The sequence below is a fragment of the Oncorhynchus kisutch genome, linkage group LG6 (assembly GCF_002021735.2).
Source record: "Oncorhynchus kisutch isolate 150728-3 linkage group LG6, Okis_V2, whole genome shotgun sequence".
Taxonomy (NCBI): Eukaryota; Metazoa; Chordata; class Actinopteri; order Salmoniformes; family Salmonidae; genus Oncorhynchus; species Oncorhynchus kisutch.
Window position 1 is genome coordinate 50,825,769 of NC_034179.2, and position 22,752 is coordinate 50,848,520.

Consider the following 22,752-nt stretch of genomic DNA (forward strand, 5'->3'; position numbering starts at 1 on the left):
AATGGCAACTTATCCACTCCTATAGCACCATCTTTGGCTCCTCTGAGTGATGGGGATTTGGCCCTAGTCTGGGAAAGGCATTATGTCCTTCGTCTCATTCAAATCGAGGTTAGTAATCGCTGTTTTGATGTCCAGAAAAAAGCTCTTTCCGATCATATGAAATGATGGCCGAAACATTATGTCAAAACATTTTTAGGATCAGCGCATAAAATAGCAAGAGCTTGTAACATGGTGGCCATCCCCTCCAGCTCCATTATACCATCAATCCACATTACTAACACCTGCTCACCAGTAGAGCTAACTACACTGCTGAACCTGTAAGATAAAATCATGCAAATAGGCATTTTTGCTTGTTAATGCAAATAATTGTTTGTAGGTCTTCCATTTAAACACAATGTGGACATACTTGCGATCATTAGAAAAAGTTTACTATTTAGTTTACTGAGTGGGTGAGGATCCAACTTTGTTCGTGATGCACTAAAGTCCACTGCACATCCTGAAGCTTATGCTCGTGTGCGGATCACGTTCTGCATGTGTATTCTCTATGTGCAGAGAACAGGCTACTCAGGCAAACAGTCTTGGTGCTCATTTAATAAAGTTATATCAAAGCTGAATCAATGTATGTGAGATCACATAATGATCACAGTATTCTACATAACAGAACAGAATATAATAGCCAAGTATAACGTTTTTGTAAGACACAAACACCACCACAGCATGCGTCACTAGAAAAATACACAGGTAGGCTATGCTATGGTATCCAGATTGTCATACTGTTCCTTCATACAGATCTTGTGCCATACTGGGATATTCTCTAATACCGGCACTGAACACAAGGGGTACTATTTTTAAACCCCACTGGGCCTCTGTAATCTGAAAGTTAGCAATGCTAGCAAATACATATAAAATTCCAAAGAGAATGCTAACAAAAATGCTAATGAGCGGATTGCGAAAGTTTTATACGTTCTCTGACCTAAACTATTTGTAGGACAGACAAAGTTATACAAGTAAACAAAAAATTCTACTCACTGTTTGCTGCATGCACAAAACAAATATTAGACATGGCTCTTGATCCAGGGGGGGGCTGTTAGTAAGTGAAGCTTGATTTTGGAAGAAGCTAATGCTTTAGGTAGCTAGATGGCTAACTAGCTACTAAATTAGCTAACCAAATCCAATTGCATAGCATTTAGCACATTTTAGACAGTTAACGTAATAGCTATTATATCTAACTGGCAAACATTTAGTTGTGAATTCCATAATGTAACTAGCTGGATCATCTGGCGCGTGCTGCACAACAGTGAGTGACTCACAAGGCTCCGGTCTCTCATTGTTGTGTGCTTGTAAACAAACACCACGTGACGGTGACTACTGTTCATTTTTCATTCTGAAGCTTATATGACAGGTGAAATGAAGAACGCAATCTTTATCTCCCTAACGTATTGCACAAGTTGACTGCAAGTATTTGTTTAAAAAGTACCTACAAATATTCAAATGTGTAAAAAAAAAACTTCAAAGAAATAGTTTCAACGATATTGACGGTATTAAAAATTTTCCCGTGGCTATTTCCAAATACCCTGGTATATGGTATACCGCCCAAGCCTAGTTGCCACCACTATTTCAATGTCATTTCCTGTCCTAGAAAGAAAATGCTCATTTAGGTTCCACCTCTGAAGAATGACGAAGGCTACTTATACATATGAATTGAGGGGAATTTGGGAATTGGGAATGTCCATGTGGAATTGATAAACATCAACAAATAGGGCACTGACAGCTGTCAGTGTACCTAGTTAGCATGCTAACCTTATCTTAGCTAATGTTGTCTGTTATTGCTGGTTATTTTCTTTACTACACAGTATTCTAAAGATTAGCCAGCTTGCTGTTTTGCTGGTTCTGGATTTGTTATTAGCATTGATTTAGGGAAAACTAAGCCACAGATGGAAACCACTGGCCTATCTTTGACTTTGCCATCCATTGTTATCTCCAAAGTTGTGTCATCTTCCATAAAGCTGCTGGCAGGCAGCAAAGTCAAATCAGCCTGTGCTCATGGTTCTCACAGGGGAAGTGAATGACTTTGCTCATGATGCAAGCCACAAATGACATGTCACTATATTCCTTGAATTTTATATCACGGGTGCCTCTTCATTATCTGCTAACGTTACACCAATCAAAGCGTGTAGTAAAGCAAAAATGTTGTGGTAAAAACCATTCATCCTGCAAAATGCTAGAAGTTGGTCCGAGTCTTTCCTTTCCGCTGTATGGCGTCTGATAGAAAGGATCCTTCTTGGGTCCCTCTGTAGTTAGATCAGCTGATCTCCATTCCTACAGTCACTACATAGCCCCAGAGCGTTCTTGTGTAGGTGGAGTAGTGCTGGGCTACACAGGGTCCTAACAGAGGCCATGGCCCCAGACCTGAAGGAGATCACAATTCACTTCAGTATCTTCGATAAATCTGAAATCGCTACAACTATTTAAAAACACAATTGAACTTTAATATACACAGGGGTGGCCAAAGTTTTGTACCATTCATAAAATGGTTAGATATTATTTTAATAGAGACTAGCTCAAGAATAAGTGAAAATGTATAAAACAGCCAATGGATTATGATAATATTCAGGTAAAAACAGAAGTTTGCACCCCCTATTTTGATTTTCTCCATGGCTCAGACAGTCAAGTGGACACAAGGCCGCTTGGCTCATCTCAGTCACGAAGAGGAATAGCTTTGCAGCTGTTTCTCATTAATTAATAATGCCATGCTCGTGGGTGGTAACATTTGTTTTTAAAACAGCCCTGAAATGAAACGTAGGCTGAAAATAATTTGTAGGTCATATCATAGGAAAATATACTGTATTCACACTGGGCAGTTTGATTTGTCACTTCAAGCCTAAATATAACATACTTAAATCGTTGTGAAACATCTTGAGTAAGCTCTGGTCTTCGTCTTTCAGCTAAAGAAAGTGAATTTCTTCCGGTGTGGGTGTTTTAACACCATCTGCTTTAAAATTCATTCACTCCATAAATCAAAACAACACTGTAGGCTACTTCGAAACAATACTGTATGACTCAAGAAGATCTCAATACGTATCCTCATGAAACTAATTGAGTTTAAATGGTTACTATGCAGAATGATGCTGCATGGATGTCTCACCGGTAAAACTATCATGCACAATTGAATGCAGTGTTTTTGTCTTAAAGTAATGTTATACTATACTATTATAATTGGTTCGGTTATGTAGAATACTCAGATGTTTATGTAATCTTGTAGACACTGATTCATCTTTGACCTAACTTTATTAAACAAGCACCATTTGCCCGAGTAGGCTGTGGTCTGCGTGTAAAGTAAAGAATATACTTATGTGCAGAAGCTTCGGGAAGCTCCGTATTTTTGAATGCTGCAGACTAAAGAAAAAAGTGGTCCCCAAAGATTGTCTACCATGTCACATACAGTTGAAGTCGGAAGTTTACATACACCTTAGCCAAATATATTTAAACTCAGTTTTTCACAATTCCTGACATTTAATCACCACTTTATTTTAATAATGTGAAATGTCAGAATAATAGTAGAGAGAATTATCTATTTCAGCTTTTTGTAACGATTTTCGTCGGGAGAAGAGGACCAAAGCGCAGCGTGGTAAGTATTCATAATACTTTTAATAAATACGAATACTTGAACAAAAAACAACAACACGACAAACGAACAGTTCTGCAAGGTGCAATACACACAAAACGGAAAACAACTACCCACAACCCATAGTGGGAAAACAACGATTGACAGCTGCCTCTGATTGGGAACCATACCAGGCCAAACACATAGAAATCTAACACACAGAACCAAACAGAATGCCCACCCCAACTCACACCATGACCAAACTAAAATAGAGACATAAAAAAGGAACTAAGGTCAGGACGTGACACTTTTATTTATTTTATCACATTCCCAGTGGGTCAGAAGTTTACATACACTCAATTAGTATTTGGTAGCATTGCCTTTAAATTGTTTAACTTGGGTCAAACGTTTCAGGTAGCCTTCCACAAGATTCCCACAATAATTTGGGTGACATTTGTCTCATTCCTCCTGACAGAGCTGGTGTAACTGAGTCAGGTTTGTAGGCCTCATTGTTCGCCCACAAATTTTCTATAGGATTGAGGTCAGGGCTTTGTGATGGCCACTCCAATACCTTGACTTTGTTGTCCTTTGCAACAACTTTGGAAGAATGCTTGGGGTCATTGTCCATTTGGAAGACCCATTTGCGACCAAGCTTTAACTTTATTACTTGAGATGTTGCTTCAATATATCAACACAATTTTCCATCCTCATGATGCTATCTATTTTGTGAAGTGCACCAGTTTTCTATGGCGGTTTGGAGCAGTGTCTTCTCCCTTGCTGAGCGGCCTTTCAGGTTATGTCGATAAAGGACACGTTTTACTGTGGATATAAATACTTTTGCAAGGTCCTTTTTCACAAGGTCCTTTGCTGTTGTTCTGGGATTGATTTGCACTTTTCACACCAAAGTACATTAATCTCCAGGAGACAGAACGCGTCTCCTTCCTGAGCTGTATGATGGCTGCGTGATCCCATGGTGTTTATACTTGCGTACTATTGTTTGTACAGATGAACGTGGTACCTTCAGGCGTTTGGAAATTGCTCCCAAGGATGAACCAGACTTATGGAGGTCTACACATTTTTTTCTGAGGTCTTGGCTGATTTCTTTTGATTTTCCCATGATGTCAAGCAAAGAGGCACTGAGTTTGAAGGTAGGCCTTGAAATACATCCACAGGTAGACCTCCAATTGACTCAAATGATGTCAATTAGCCTATCAGCAGCTTCTAAAGACATTACATACTTTTCTGAAATTCTCCAAGCTGTTAAAAGGCACAGTCAACATAGTGTATGTAAACTTCTGACCCACTGGAATTGTGATACAGTGAATTATAAGTTAAATAATCTGTCTGTAAACAATTGTTGGAAAAGTTACTTGTGTGACGCACAAAGTAGATGTCCTAACTGACTTGCCAAAACTATAGTTTGTTGACAAGAAATTTGTGGAGTGGTTGAAAAACAAGTTTTAGTGACTCCAACCTAAGTGTATATTAACTTCTGACTTCAACTGTATGTTCCAATACGTGCGCAACGTCATTGTTGTCTCTCTCTCTCTCTGCTGTGTGTGCATGTTGCTAGCTGTCTCTCAAATGGGGAGGGGCTGAAGCTCATTGGCTAGAACTTGAATCGTTAGGGGGGTGGTCCACGTGGGGGAATATTAAGGGAAAATTGCACAGCACAGCTTCCAGAAAAGTAACTTTCAAACTAGGGATGTTATGGCTAATTGAAGTAAGACAGTAATTCTGCTCATAGATTATGCATGTTTGAACTATACATTGACACATCCAGTCCAAAGTGGGAGGTTTAAAAAATGTTTAGTGGTCACCAAAGTTTCGGAGCATGTCATTAAGTTTAAGCATCAGCCAATAAAATATGTTGACATGGTTGCACGTGATCCAAGACTACATGTTAGCTATTCCAATGACCTAACCTGGCCCACTATGCTATCCTCACCAGGTGGCCGTGATTATGTCCGTTTCAAATTCCATATCAGCCAATTCAAATCGTTGACGTACTTAGACTGATAGAACACTTTTCGATAAGAGCGTCCTTAACATCAGTCAAACAGCACCATCTGCTAATCAAAGTTACTAAAGCACACATGAATGTTAAATTGGATGATTAGCTCGCAGTATTGCGAGCCTGGCTCCTGGTGATTTTCACCGTCGGCGGAAAATTCAAATCCCAGCTGAGCTAAAAGAAAATATCTTTGAAATGTGGAGTTACATATATCGTTTAGAGAAGTGCAGCCAAAACCTTGTCAATGAAGATTACGAATACATTTAATGAGGAGATTCTTGTTGGGAGTCCCTTTCGCAGACCGACACATAGACTATTGGCCGTGCTATCACTACTGTAGGCTACATTACATAGACATGTAGGCTACATTTCTACGTGAAGGGTACAATGTTTATATATGCATTATTATAATCATCCACTTTGTCACATGTGTCAACCGGCAGGTAACATTGTTTTCCTTCACAGAAATGCTTGAAGTGAAGGGGCCTCAAACCCACGGTTATTGAGCACAATTGTTTTCGAGTCAACCACTTTAGTGGTGTGTGCCACCAGGAAAGTAATGATGATAAAAGTACATGACAGCTACTTCACAAGTCCACAAAATTCCTTGACTTTTTGTTATGTCGTTGGATGAACTTCAATGTTGTATAGATCTGCTTTACCTTTTTGTCGGTAAAAGCACATGGATGTACAGTTCATGTCAAACATTTGGACACACCTACTCATTCAAGGGATTTTCTTTATTTTTGCTGTGTTCTACATTGTAGAATAATATTAAAGACATTAAAACTAACACATGGAATCATGTAATAAACAACAAAATGTTAAATGTACTGTATTATTGACTGTGTGTTTTGTTTTACTCCATGTGTAACTCTGTGTTGTTGTATGTGTCGAACTGCTTTGCTTTATCTTGGCCAGGTCGCAATTGTAAATGAGAACTTGTTCTCAATTTGCCTACCTGGTTAAATAAAGGTGAAATAAAAATCAATCAATCAATCAATCAAAATATATTTGAGATTTGAGATTCATCAAAGTAGCCACCCTTTGCCTTGATGAGAGCTTTGCACACTCTTGGCATTCTCTCAACCAGCTTCACCTGGAATGCATTTGAATTAACAGGTGTGCCTTGTTGAAGGTTAATTTGTGGAATTTCTTTCCTTCTTAATGCTTTTGAGCCAATCAGTTGTGTTGTGACAAGGTAGGGGTAGTATACAGAAGATAACCCTATTTGGTAAAAGATCAAGTCCATATTATGGCAAGAACAGCTCAAATAAGCAAAGAGAAACGACAGTCCATCATTACTTTGAGACATCCGGAACATTTCAAGAACTTTGAAAGTTTCTTCAAGTGCATTTGCAAAAACCATCAAGCACTATGATGAACCTGGCTCTCATGAGGACTGCCACATGAAAGGAAGACCCAGAGTCAACTCTGCTGCAGAGGATAAGATCATTAGAGTTACCAGCCTCAGAAATTACATCCCAAATAAATCCTTCACAGAGTTCAAGTAACAGACACATTTCAACATCAACTGTTCAGAGGAGACTGCTTGAACCCGTCCTTCATGGTCAAATTGCTGCAAAGGAACCACTACTAAAGGACACCAATAATAAGAAGTGACTTGTTGGGGCCAAGAAACATAAGCAATGGACATTTGACCGGTGGAAATCTCTCCTTTGGTCTGATTAATATTTGGTTGCAACCGTCGTGTCTTTGTGAGATGCAGAGTAAGTGAATGGATGAACTCTGCATGTGTGGATCCCAACATGAAGCATGGAGGAGGAGGTGGTGTGGGGGTGCTTTGCTGGTGACACTGTCTGTGATTTATTTAGAATTCAAAGCACACTTAACCAGCAAGGCTACCACCTATAGCCATATTGTACTCGAGTCAAGGACTTGTGACTCGACTTGGACTCAACCATTGGTGACTCGTATTCGCCTTCTCATGACCAATGTTCCTTTTTTTTAATCAATTAGCAAATTTCAGGTCTGCTGAAACTTGAACATAGTGAAAATTCTGTGGAACTTCCAGCGAGCATTTACTGTAAAATAAAATGCATCATTATTCCCATACCATTATTACAGAGAATCAGACAAATGTATGCAGTGGTGGAAAAAGTACCCAATTGTCATACTTGAGTAAAATTAAAGATACCTTAATAGAAAATGACTCAATTAAAAGTCAAATCACCCAGTAAAATTCTACTTGAGTAAAAGTTTTTAATTTAAAAAAATATATATACTTAAGTATCAAAAGTAAAAGTAAAAGCATAAATCAAATCAAATTCATTATATTAAGAAAACCAGACACTACCATTTTATTTTTTCATTTTTTATTTATGGATTGCCAGGGGAACGCTCCAACATTCAGTCATCATTTACAAAGGAAGCATGTGTGTTTAGTGAGTCCGCCAGATCAGAGGCAGTAAAGCTGACCAGGGATGTTTGGTTGATAAGTGCGTCAATTGGACTATTGTCCTAAGCACTCAAAATGTAACACGTTCCTTTGTGTGTCAAGGAAAATGTATGGAGTAAAAAGTACAATATTTTCTTAAGGAATGTAGTGAAGGAAAAGTAAAAGTTGTCAAAAATATAAATAGTAAAGTAAAGTAGCGGCACATTTTAAAATGCATTCATTAGTCCCTTTGCCCGTTGCGGTGCAAGTGTCAACTCGTCAGACGTCATGAAACGTAATCAGAAGTGTCCACTTAAATTGAGGGCTGAGGGGAGAGGGTTTGTCATTTAAGTGTTTGGAGTGCAGCCTAGAAATGCACACGTTTGGTGCTCTTGTAGGAAGCAATCACTCCCCTATTGCTGACTACAAATTATCTATAACTGGGCTAATATCTCACTAACTAGCAAAGGATATGAACAAATGTACACACGTCGCTACATGTCGCTCTCGCTTTGATCTCAAAACAAGCACATCCACTCTTGACCGCTCGTATTGTAAAAAAAATTATAAAACATTTGCAAGTAGGCCTACTGCAGCTCAGATTGGTTATGGCACACCGGTCTGTGTAGAGTACGGGCCTATTGTCAATTAAATCGTGTCCTACCCTGATGCGTTCTGCCTACAACAAAATATCTTTCATAGTTAATTTTGTTTCGGTATGTTGCACTGAAAGTGGCTAATATTACGTTGCTTCGATCACAATTCCCACAGTAAAGGGAAACGTTGATAGTGTTCCCAGTTCCCAGGGAAAACTCAATCTTGTGCTTCTCTGCTCATGCTTATATTTCATCTGCGGTAGTCCCGGGGAGCTGCGCGCAGTTTAGATGGAACATTGCTCGTGATGTGTATTTTCATTTGGACTGGATAGGCTACTATGATAAACAGAATATTATCAGCACTGGTTGCGCAGAGCAGCAAGGATTCTAGGCAGACAGGCAGGCTCTGCTCAGGTGTTGTGCCGAAAATCTCCCTCCTGCCCCCCTTCTAATTTCCTTAATTTTGTGGCTAGAGTCAAATACTTCTGTTGTACACATCAGGTTAGGCAACCGAAATGAATAACGAATGTATGTGTGTTATATTAAACATAGAGGTTGGAGTAAAATGTGGGCAAGCAATAAACATTTCAGGACAGCTATGGCTGAATTATTATCCTTACACTTTCAAAAATATTAGTCAAAGAAGACATGGGAGAGATTACGCATTTTGAGAGATTTATTTATAGAGTAATACAAATCAGTAGCGGATTTAGGTACGGGCGACATGGGCAGCCGCCCAGGCCGGCATCTTGCCGGGGGTGGCACGAGGCGCCCCCTGGTGCGGGCGGGCGCGGGTGCTGAAGGGAGGGGGGGGGGGGGTTCGCCCAGGGTGCCATACAAGCTAGAAACGCCACATACCCAAACCAAAAAAAACTTTCTGCTACTAAGATCAGTGAAATGTAGGCTAAACTGACAATGGAGTGAAGAGCAGAAATCTCAAGTGGCAAGCAAGTCGCAGCAATGAAGAACTCGAAGGGGGGGCTCAACACCAGCAAGCTGGCAGTAAGAGTGAAATAGCTGCAGTAACAATATGTCTACAGAACCCCGAATCATTAGTTTTGCTTTAAAATGTTTTTCAGCAGGGTGCCACGAGTGCGGCACAATGTCAAATATGTAATAGAAAAATAGAATAAAAGACCGGAACCACATCGAACTTCAAAACTCAGATCCAGTGATTCAGACTCGTGACTCGAACATTGATGACTTGACATGAACTTAGCCATAGGGACTCATGACTCAACTCTGACTCGAGCACAGGGGACTTGGGACTAGACTCGGACTCATGGTTTAGTGACTCGACTACAACACTGCCCAGAGCTATTATATTAAATAGATCTCAAACTCATTCTCAAACTGGAGGTGTTTCCAGATTACTACTAGGCAGGCAATGACAAGGATGGGGCACGTAAGCGGCAAGTGGGGGAAAATTGTCCACTCCATAAGTGGAGTGGCCTGGGCACGTGGCTCCATATTAGCAGTGAGCCTGCATCCTCTCTTACCCTGACCTGTCTTGCCCTCCCATAGGAAAGCGATTAGCACTTTAATTAGGGAAATATCTGGGCATGTAAGAAGCTCTTAAAAACTCAGTGGAACTCTTTTGTCTCCCTCCATCTTCAGGAAGTATGGCACTGTAATTACAATTAATAGGAACACTTAGAGGACAAATCATGCCTGTAAATATCAGGGAAAGCATGCAGCAACGATGCCCAACTCTCCCACTAATGACACAAATGGAATGCAGGGGGAACTTAGAATTCAGGGGAAAGTAATTTGTCAGTTGAGATTTTCCAGAATTTTCTGCTGCCAGAAAGCTTGTTACTTTAGTATTTGTCATAGTAAGGACTTCCTTACGGAAAGGGAAATGGCGATACCTTTTAGTTGTACAACTGAATGCATTCAACTGAAAATTGTCTTCCGCATTTAACCCAACCCCTCTGAATTAGAGAAGTGCGGAGGGCTGCCTTAATCGACATCCACGTCTTCAGCACCCGGGGAACAGTGGGTTAACTGCCTTGCCCAGTGGCAGATCTTTTTTTTTTTATATGGCCAGCTCAGGGATTCGGTCCAGCAACCTTTCGGTAACTGGCCCAATGCTCCTACTCTCCAGGCGACCGGCCGCCCCTATTGATGTCATTAACATGGTCAGATTGGATGGTATATTTTTGCTTATTTCCTGTATCAACTGATGGGTACACAACACAATTAGATAGGTCTATGAATATAGAATATAGTGCTACTTGATTTTTACCATTTCTGAACAGCTTTCTCATTAACACACCAGACACATACAGTACTTGGCTTTGTGTGATAGCCTTGTGTGAATTTAATCTGATACAGTGCCTTCGGAAAGTATTCAATACCCATTTTAATTGTTCCACATTTTGTTGTCTTACAGCCTGAATTCACAATTGCTTAAATATATTTATCTCTCATTCATCTACACACAATACCCCGTAATGACAAAGTGAAAACATGACTTTAGAAATGTTTGCACATTTATTGTAAATTAAATACAGACATCTAATTTGTATACAGTAGCAGTCAAAAGTTTGGACTCACCTATAGTGGTTCCTCCTTTAAAAGTTGCGAGCTTGTTTCATGCCCAGGCTCTGTCAGGTTCGCGCCCAGGCTCTGTCGCAGCCGGCCGCGGCCCGGGAGGTCCGTGGGGCGACGCACAATTGGCCTAGCGTCGTCCGCGTTAGGGAAGGTTTGGCCGGTAGGGATATTCTTGTCTCATCGCGCACTAGCGACTCCTGTGGCGGGCCGGGCGCAGTGTACGCTAACCAGGTCGCCAGGTGCACAGTGTTTCCTCCGACACATTGGTGCGGCTGGCTTCCGGGTTGGATGCACGCTGTGTTAAGAAGCAGTGCGGCTTGGTTTGGTTGTGTTTCGGAGGACGCATGGCTTTTGACCTTCGTCTCTCCCGAGCCCGTACGGGAGTTGTAGCGATGAGACAAAATAGTAACTACTGACAATTGAATGCCACGAAATTGGGGAGAAAAGGGGGTAAAACATTTTTTTATATATTTTTTAAAAGTTGCAAGCCTACACTGCAGGACTTAGAGGTACCCAGCATCACGGTTTCATTGCTCCAGACCACCACAAGGGGGAGATAGAGCACTCATTATGCATTTGGGTCCCACGGTTTTTATATGACCAATCATATCAAGTGGTTCCAATGACGAATTTGATGCGGGCCACACGTCCCTGGTGACTTCAGCAAAGATGGCTGACAAAACATCACGGGGAAGCAAATGTATGTCGTTATAACGTCATGACGAGTCAAGCAGAAAACATACAATTGAGAGGAATATGTTAGTTAATGTAGAGACCAACATGCATTTTTTTTGTCATAAAGTTAATTTACGAAAATTGCTATTTAGCTTGTTTTTTTAATCATCCATATCCAATACCAGGTGTATCAAACTAATTCATTATAGCAAGCAGGGAGCAGGTTTCGAACCAACATTCTAGCCTGAAGTCCAGCACGCTATCGACTGTGCCCAAATGTATTAATTGGGGTTGGGGCCAATTGTGGCTAAAACACATATCAATTGGAATCTTTAACGTGGAAAGGGGAAAAACTATTATTATTAGTTTTCATAAGCATAGCAGGGTGGGCTATTAGCTGAACAATAGACTATTCAACCTTTACAAAATAATTGTCCTCCCCATTTTGAGCTAGGTGTGAACCCCCCCAGCAGTGGCGATGCGCACAGGTTTCTCCTTCGCCTCCAACCCCTTTCGATGCGTGGAACGAATGTGGGTGTGGTCTATATAAGGGTGCTAATTTAAAAAACTCACAAAAGCTCTGACGAAGGCCGTGAGGCCGATACGTAAAGCTTATTAAAGATTATACGTGATACGATCAAGAGAAGTGTGCGGGTTCCTTCTTTTTCCTCATCTTATCCGGCTGTTGCCATGCACCTGCAAAAAAGATGGCTCAGATGTGCGAGTGCCTTTTGAATATCCACAGTAAAACGAGTCCTATATCGACATAACCTCAAAAGCCACACAGCAAGGAAGAAGCCATTGCTCCAAGCCACCATAAAAAATCCAGACTACGGTTTGTAACTGCACATTTGGACAACGTTCTTACATTTTGGAGAAATTTCCTCTGGTCTGATGAAACAAAAATAGAACTGTTTTACCATAATGACCATCATTATGTTTGGAGAAAAAAGGGGGAGGGTTGCGAGCTGAAAAACACCATCCCAACCGTGAAGCACAGGGATGGCAGCATCATGTTGTGGGGGTGCTTGCTGCATGAGGGACTGGTGTGCTTCACAAAATGGCTGGCATCATGAGGCAGGAATATTATGTGGATATATTGAAGCAACATCTCAAGACATCAGTCAGGAGGTTAAAGCTTGGTCGCAAATGGGTCTTCCAAATGGACAATGACCCCAGCATACTATAAAGTTGTGGAAAAATGGCTTAAGGACAACAAAGTCAAGGTATTGGAGTGGCCATCACAAAGCCCTAACCTCAATCCTGTGGACATTTGTGGGCAGAACTGAAAAAGCGTGTGCGAGCAAGGAGGCCTACAAACCTGACTCTGTTACACCAGCTCTGTCAGGAGGAATGGGCCAAAATTCACCCAACTTATTGTGGGAAGCTTGTGGAAGGCTACCCAAAACGTTTGACCTAAGTTAAACAATTTAAAGGCAATGCTACCAAATACTAATTGAGTGTATGTACTACTATTATTCTGACATTTCACATTCTTAAAATAAAGTGGTGATCCTAACTGACATAAACAGGGAATTTTTACTAGGATAACGTGTCAGGAATTGTGAAAAACTGAGTAAATGTATTTGGCTAAGGTGTATGTAAATTTCCGACTTCAACTGTACATTTATATATAACATTTCTTACCAAGCCGTGATGCCCGCAGATTACAGATTGCCTTTGCCGATCGCTCATCATCTTCATTCATCAGTTCGTCAATGGCTTGAATAGTCTTTGACTCACGCTTTGAAAAGGGAGAGGAACGAGATGGCGTCAGTCCATGCCAGGCACACCTGTGAGCTCTGGAACTCCACCTCCAACAGGCAGAGTCAACATATGTGGCGGGTTCGTCAGGTTTTCGGTTCCCCCTGACATTTCCGTTCCTCTGCTGACAACAGAACTTGACCAACTGCTCACCATGCACAGCAAGGTCCGCCCGGACCATGATGTTCTGCTATTCCAAGGATGTGTAACCGAAGAGAGATACCACGAGTGGGCACAGAATACATAGCCTTCCCGCTGTGACCATCTATTTCAGCACCGTTTCGCGCTTCTCTGAGACAAGTGTGGAGAAGTGAAAATGTTCAAATATTCCATGATATTCTTAAGATATATGTGTTGACTGAATATAAGCAAGTCATGTCTGCTAAATAATCAAGTTAGGTTTCTCCAGAAATAAATAATTCTAAATTATTAACTGGCTTTATTTACAAATTTGTTCAAGAATTGCCTTTTTCTCGACACACTAGGTTAAATGTTGGTAGATAAGATGAGAGCACCGTGCTTCTACACCTGCATTGCTTGCTGTTTGGGATTTTAGGCTGGGTTTCTGTACAGCACTTTGAGATATCAGCTGATGTACGAAGGGCTATATAAATACATTTGATTTGATTTGATTTGAAATGGAAACGAAATCTCCAAACTATCATTACTTTTTAAACAAAGCGATTATTATTAATTAATTTAGAATGATATAAAAGCCCCTTAGATATTCTCACAGATCCTAACGAAAAATGCCCCTTAGATATTAATAGAGAGTCCTCCAATCCTCTAAATGTGATTATTGGCGGAGAGTGACATCATTGAAAAAATATTTTTTAGATATACTGTTAAAAATGATATACTGTTAATTATTCTAATATTTGTACATTGTAGAATAATAGTGAAGACCTCACAATTGTAGCAGGTGAAAACCATCATGCAAATGTTTTCTATTAGCAGGACAATAGACTTTTTATAGCCCGGCTACAGTTGTGAAAATCCCTCAACTTACAATGTATTCAATACTTAAGTACTCTAAAGTGTTACATTTCTAACTCAAAACAGCAGTACAGTATTTCATCTTCATGCTTTCATTAATAAAATAAAATAATGAGAAAAAAGGACATTCAATTACGGATGTAATTATTTACTTAATCTCCATTTGGGTATTGGTTAGACAAGACTTAGAAAATTAGGGTGCAGTAATGTTATGCTTTTCGTGTAACCTTTATCTGAAGTCAGTTATGAACAAATTCTTATTTACAAGGACAGCCTACTCCTTCCTCGTAAATAGACCAGTACTGTACTGCCGACTGCCATTTTCTGTTCCAGCAAGTACCAGTCAAAATTTTGGACACACCTACTCATTCCAAGATTTTTCTATATTTTTACTATTTTCCACATTGTAGAATAATAGTGAAGACATCACACATTCCTATTTACAAGGACAGCCTACTCCTTCCTCCCCAACAGGGATTTGAAAACCGGTCTCCCACATGCCCTGCATTCTGTAGTACAGACATGGCCTGCTCTCCCTTATGTAAAGAATTAGGCACTTTCCCATGTTTACTACAGTATATATTGTAGATTGCACAGTAGTCTAATAAACAAATAAACACATTTTGTTAATAAAATAATGATAAAAAATACTCTTTCAAAATGCAGATGTTGATTTAGTTATGGATCCATAACGAATTACTATGGGAATAAATATCAGTGATTTACAGAAATATTGGAACAAAGTTGTCTCATGAAGGCAAACAATTTATAATCCTCCAATCCTGTAGCCTACTCCCAACGGTCATGTTGTACATCGCCATATTTTCCATTCCGTCCTAACTTAACCCCTGAGGGTTTCGTTTTTCTCTGAATAGAAACACCATAATATTAATACAATTAATTAAGCAAAATTTCTTAAAATCAATCCCATATACTATGTTAATTACAAAACAGGTTTTAAATTCTCGGGTAATGCCAGTACAGGATGACTGGTACATGCTTCGCAAAGATGCCCTCTGGTGGTCAAACTAGCAATAACTTGCAGTAACAGAAAAAAACGGCTGAGAATTAAATAACATGCCACAGAATGCTGCAGCAGCACGCAAGGTGTCCCGCAGTATGACACAACTTTTAAAGGAGGAACCACTTTAAGAGTGTGCAAAGCTGTCATCAATGCAAAGGGTGGCTTCTTTGAAGAATCTCAAATATAAAATATATTTGGATTTGTTTAACACTTCGTTGGTTAGTACATGATTCCATATGTGTTATTTCATAGTTTTGATGTCTTCACTATTATTCTACAATGTAGAACACAGTAAAATAAAATAAAAACCTTGAACTAGTAGGTGTGTCCAAAAAAATTAAACTCTTTGGACAGAATGCAAAGAGCCCAGCCAAAGGGCCCAGCCAAAGCCCAGACTTGAAGATTGCTGTTCACTGCAGCTCCCCATCTAACTTAACAGTGCTTGAGAAAATATGCAAAGAAGAATGGGAGAAAATCCCCAAATCCAGGTGTGCAAAGCTGATACAGACATTCCCAAGACGACTCAAAGCTCTAATCGCCGCCAATAGGGTGTGAATACTTATGTAAATTATATATTTTTTGTATTTATTTTTCAATACATTTGCAAACTTTTCTAAATACATGTTTTCACTTTGTCATTATGGGGTTTTGAATTCAGGCTGTAACACAACAATAAGTCAAAAGGTATGAATACTTTCTGAAGGAAATATATACCCTTGGCAATTGAAAGGTTATTTTCAATTTTATCTTCAGAAATTGCAGGTATTCAACTAAGGTTTATATTGTACAGTCTGCTCTTCCTTATCAGAGTCTAATTGTTGCCGGCCATCTGTCTGCTGTCGTGTGTGTGCTGTCTAGCGAGCTGATCTGGCACAGGTAGCTAAATCACACTGTTGGCTTAAATTAAAGAGAGTGGATAAGCATATGGACCAATGAATGAGATTGGCTGCACAGCACCCTTATAGGGGTGGAACAGAGGCATATGAGAGGCATGTATTCTACCAGCATCCATAATGATACAGCTTGGGCTGAATTGCCCTGCTGTTACAATTGTGCCTCTCCCCAAAGAAATGTGTGCATGGGTGCTGTGTGATGTTCAATTACATCTAGCTAGGGAGTTTAAATGGAAGCTAAACTGCAGAAAATTCACAGATATTGGCAAGCTGATTGAGTCTAGACCTAGAGCATATATTTGTGTCTCTCTAAGAGCGGACAGAGTTTCCTCAGTGGTTCTGAAACCAGTGACAGCCTCTAATCAACTGAATAAACAGGACCCTCTTGAAATTATGGAAAACCCTTGATCAGTGCAAACGCTTTACTCTGCGATGATGAGGATTCACGTCTGCAATTAAGACAGGCAGATGGCATGAGAGGAGGGTTTGACTTGGCCCAAGTCTCTAATCACACGGAAGCACATTCTGTTGAAAGGCAGCGGCGTCTCTTCACAGAGTCTCCAAGGACCAAAGGGCTCTCTGCTTCCGCTGCCAAGAAGGCTATCAGACACATATGCTTTATCTGTCGAGCTCATTACAAGCCCGATTTAGAGTGAGGGACGCATCACGTCAAATATGGTGGACAACAGCTGGCATGCAAAGATGTAAGAGGAGACATTGTTTTGGTTTCATGGGCTGCGTGTGGACATACAGTGAGTCCATGCTGTTTGCCTCCTTACTACACATAAGCTGCATATTGTATGACATGGTTTCCAAAAACAGAGGTCAAATGTATTGTGCACTGGCAACAGAGACCTGGTATTTCTACACCGATGCTAAAAACAGCATGACCATGTCAAACGCAGCAAGACGTCATTTATAAAACACCGAAATAGTACTTGGCATTACAGTACTATTACGCACTGATTACAGCATGCACAGGTTGTTGTGGCTTTTTGCAATGTCATCTCCATAAAGCTACTGACTTGACGACGGTACAGTAGAAGATCCCAGTGTCATGCTTTACTTTCAGCTCTCTATTGTTTTAAACCCGCTCAGCCTGCAATGATTCATTTCGACTTCCTTACTGTGACCCTTCAGAGTGATTTCCATCTATTTAAATTCCCCGGCTCTTATTGTGTTTGGCACTTTAATTATGCAGATATCTTTGCCTGGCAGTGGGGGATGTACATAATCCCAACAGCTGCTCTGAGAAGCCCAAAGTGGTCTTTGTTACTTGCACTGCGGATAAATATGAACTTCACAGGCATGTTGCTTCTTGAGCTCTACATCATCCTGACAGATATCCAGGCAAACTGGGATGACACCTGTCATCTCGCAGGAGGATGAATGGATTTACCTCAGAAACAGTGTGAAATCTTTCTCAATTCGACTGGTCTTTTCTCAGAGGGGAAAACACACATTACATGTGACACAATATTTTGCTGAGAAGCACACCAGGGTCTTGTCTGAGGCCCATAGTAACACTTTGTGTTGTGCTCTCTCTCTTTGCAGAAGAGTGGAGAAGCTGACGGAGTTGCCGATCCATGTAAGTATCCTGTAATCAACCAAACTGCACCACTTAAATACAGTATGTTTATCGATGGCATAAACCTTTTACGTTGGTGCAGGTTATGTGAAAAGCATTGATAGTACATTCTATAGAAGCCCTCTTTGGTGAAAGCACTCAAGGTTTTACATAGTGTCAAACCTACTTCTACACCACTGACACATCTCTTGTGTTAAAGATGATCATTTAAAATCACATTTGGGCGATTCCACACCAGCGTGGCCCAGAAATATTTTTGGTATCGCAGATTGTTCTGGCAATTTACATAACTTTATTGGGAGGAAGAATGTTTAACATGCTTTTTACATTTGCATCACCATTTCTGGGTGGGGGGAATCCTAATGAAAGTGGCCGTTCAGGTGCTTTTTGGACCTATACAGTACATGCCTCCTGTAAGACCCTATGATCTGTGAACCGTACATGGTACAGACAACATCTGTCATTGTAGTCCTTATGGTGTGCTCTAAAATATATAGTGTGTCTATACTCTGAAGAAAGAAAATTCACATGAATGTATTCCAACATTAAGAATATAATTATTCCTTTCTCAAAAGTACCTTTTGTGATTAGATTTTTTGTTGTTGATATACTCTTCAAACATAACATTTTCAGAGTAGGCTCTCTGCTACTTTTAAAGAAATTATACATTTACACATAGAAATAGACATTATAGGTCATTAACCAATCACAGCCCTCCTGTAGGATTGCACATTCAGTAAATCACCAGCAGAGGGAGGTCCCTTTGAAATTCTTTTCCCATTCACCTGTGTTGATGGTGCTGATAAAATGTATCATATAACTTTAAAAGTAGCAGAGAGCCCACTCTGGAAATGTGATGTATATTGTTTAAAACAATATGTCAAAAAAGGGTACTTTTATATATTAATCATTTTAATGTTGAATAAATTCATGTGTAAAATTGTATTTCAGAACCTGGCGATACTCCGTATTTTCGAGCACACTATTAGGAGTATAACGACACAAAGTTGTTACCTGTATATAGTCTGGATCACTGGGTCTGACATGGGGGAATGCATAGGTCAACAACAACAAAAAGGCCTAAATGGGCCGCTTTCATCATGATTTATACGGTATCCTGCTATAATCACATCGTTGCTGAGATGTGGTCGGTACTGCAGGGCTCTACGTCGGCGGTGGTGTTCTATTGCTGACTGGGAGATTCCAAGCTGTGGAATAAGGAAGATGCAATGCTAGGTCTCCGTATTGTCATGCTCTCAATACATGAAACAAAAATATAAACGCAACATGTCAAGTGTTGGTCCCATGTTTCATGAGCTGAAATAAAAGATCACAGACATTTTCCGTACGCCCCAAAAGCTTATTTGTCTCAAATGTTGTGCACACATTTGTTTACGTCTCTGTTAGTGAGCGTTTCTCCTTTGCCAAGATAATCCATTCACCTGAAAGGTGTGGCATATCAAGAAGCTGATTAAACAGCGTCGTCATTACATAGGTGCACCTTGTGCCGTGGACAATAAAAGGCCACTCTAAAATGTGCAGTTTTGTCACACAACACAATGCCACAGATGTCTCAAGTTTTGAGGGAGCGCGCAATTGGCATGATGACTGCAGGAATGTCCACCAGAGCTGTCGCCAGAGAATTTAATGTTAAGCCACCTCCAATGTCATTTTAGAGAATTTGGCAGTACGTCCAACAGGCCTCACAACCACAGACCACGTGTGTGGCGTTGTGTGGGCGAGCAGTTTGCTGATGTCAGCGTTGTGAACAGAGTGCCCCATGGTGGTGGTGGGGTTATGGTATGGGCAGCATAAGCTACGGACAACGAACACAATTGCATTTTATCTATGGCAATTTGAATGCACAGAGATACCGTGACAAGATTCTGAGGCCCATTGTAGTGCTATTCATCCGCTCCCATCAACTCATGTTTCAGCATGATAATGCATAACCATGCACGCCCAGTGGTGGAAAAAAATACCCAATTGTCATACTTGAGTAAAAGTAAAGATACTTACATAGAAAATGACTCAAGTAAAAGGGAAAGACCCAGTAAAATACTACTTGAGTAAAAGTCTAAAATATACAAAGTAAAAGTATAAATCATTTCAAATTCCTTATATTAAGCAAACCAGATGGCCAGATTTTCTTTTTTTAGTGTACGGATAGCCAGGGGCATGCTCCAACACTCAGACATAATTTACAAACGAAGCATTTGTGTTTTGTGAGTCCGCCAGATAAGAGGCAGTAGGGATGAGCAGGGATGTTCTCTTGATTAGTGTTCGAATTTAACCACTTTCCTGTCTGCTAAGCATTGAAAATATAACACCGTACCCAAACCGGCCGGGCGCGTGCATCATCGTGTGCAAATTGATTTTGTCCCCCCACACCAAACGCGATCATGACATGCAGGTTGAAATATCAAAACAAACTCTGAACCAATTATATTAATTTGGAGACAGGTCGAAAAGCTTTATACATTTATGTCAATTTAGCTAGCTAGCTTGCAGTTGCTGGCTAATTTGTCCTATTTAGCTAGCTTGCTGTTTCTAGCTAATATGTCCTGCGATACAAACGTTGAGTTGTTTAAAAAAAAACTTGAAATGCACAAGGTCCTCTACTCCGACAGTTAATCCACACATACAACAGTCAACCGAATCGTTTCTAGTCATCTCTCCTCCTTCCAGGCGTTTTCTTCTTTGGACTTTATATGGCGATTGGCATCTAACTTTCATAGTTACCACAACGACCAACCGAACTCAGTTCATCTTTCAATCACCCACGTGGGTATAACCAATGAGGAGATGGCATGTGGGTATCTGCTTCTATAAACCAATGAGGAGATGGGAGAGGCAGGACTTGCACCGCGTTCAGCATCATAAATAGAACTGACTTCTATTTTAGAGCTTGGCAATGCAGACGCTCGTTGGCACGCACGAGCAGTGTGAATGCAATAATTGAATAACATGTATGTTTAAATTTATTTTGCGATGAGAGCAGTGTGGTCAGCATGCAAGGAGTACTTTTGGGTGTCAGGGAAAATGTATGGAGTAAAAAGTTATAAATATAAATGGTAAAGTACAGATACCCGAAAAAACAACTTAAGTAGTACTTTAAAGTATTTTTACTTAAGTACTTTACACCACTGTCCACGCCCCTACTTATTAATTTATTTGAATTGACTGGTTTCCTTGTATGAACTGTAAAACCTTTGAAATTGTTACATGTTGTTTTTATTTTTGTTCAGTATAGTTTCAAGATCACAGCCAATCTTAGTGTGCATTGGAATGTTATATTCAAATGTCCATTGGAGTGTAATATTCAAAGTGTGTTTTCCTGTACAGTATTTGTTGTCGATGTGTAGTTTTTTTGCCCTCACAGCAACCCTTTTGTGTATTATAGCACATAGGCTGTGTTTCTGACCTTAGAGAGAGTAGAACAAATGGCAAATGGCTTAAGTTAAGGAAACAACACCTCCCGGGTGACAACATTCTTCATTGCCATTTAAGGACAGACCAACAGTGTTAGAATGTGTTGGAATTATTCACATGGTGTGGTGATCCATCCGTCTCCTGGGACTAATTATTCACTATCTATTTGTATGCTAAACTTCCCCGCCTTCAAAAAAGCATGTCTTGTCCTTTATTCCTTGTAAGGGAATAACTGCAGATCTCTCTCCCTCACCCTTTGGCTAACTGCTGCCTTGGTCTCTCCTCTCATTCTCTCTCTCTCTCTCTCTCTCTCTCTCTCTCTCTCTCTCTCTCTCTCTCTCTCTCTCTCTCTCTCTCTCTCTCTCTCTCTCTCTCTCTGCATGGCAAGGTTTTTAGTGTCGTGTCTGTGCTACTCACTTGGAGATGACGACATTAATCAAATTGCCCCGGGTTTTGCTTGAGAGACGAAAACATTACCTGGGAAAATTGTGGTGGTGCAAACATGGCGTGGTGGTCTTCTGTCGGCTCAGACAGGAGTCATAAATAAATGACATTTCACTGGCTAGCAGCACACAACAAGCAACGGAAAAGGTCAGGCTGTACAGAGAACAGAAGCAGAATGAAATGTAACGTGATCCCCAGACGTTTTATCTCTATTGTTTAGGTCATATGCTAAATTTATATTGTCCATTTAGCTTATGAATAGGTGGTGATTCATTTGGCCTTGAGTGCTTAATTTATGAACCTTTTACTGAGGATTAATCAGGGTTCGTTACCATCACAAATTAAACAATGGGAAGAGGCAAACCAAGTTAAGCAGCCCTGTGGTTCATTTAGACGGTAATTGGGTGGGAATTAGATAGGGCAAGGGAAACAGAGGGACTCTCTAACAAGCTGGAAATGACTGGAAAGGTAGAGGCAGGAGGAGAGGAGAGTAGAGGGGAGGAGGCTATCCTCACAGATACCAAAGTGTGAGTGTTTTGTCATTAAACCACCGAGCCAGATAACCCATCTCTGTTTCAATTCCACAGATATTCTCCTTCGAGGTCTTAACACATTAAACTAATTCAAATTCAAAAGGAATGTGAAGTGTTATTGCTCCAAAACAGTCCTGCTGTTACAGCCCTCTTTTTACTCATGTATAGGAGTTCTCAGTGAACATTGGAAATAGGCTACATTGCCTGCAAATAACACACGTTCTCTGTGTGGCCT

At 40.4% G+C, this 22,752-nt stretch overlaps 1 protein-coding gene across 1 annotated transcript in view; it reads left to right on the forward strand.

The window, feature by feature from the left end:
* The window catches only part of LOC109891843 (follistatin-related protein 4), a 257,024-nt gene that overhangs the window by 15,915 nt on the left and 218,357 nt on the right, over positions 1–22,752 (forward strand). The window contains exon 3 of the mRNA XM_031826907.1: positions 18,075–18,108. Within this exon, the coding sequence (XP_031682767.1) occupies positions 18,075–18,108 (34 nt within the window). The remainder of the gene's footprint in view (positions 1–18,074; positions 18,109–22,752) is intronic.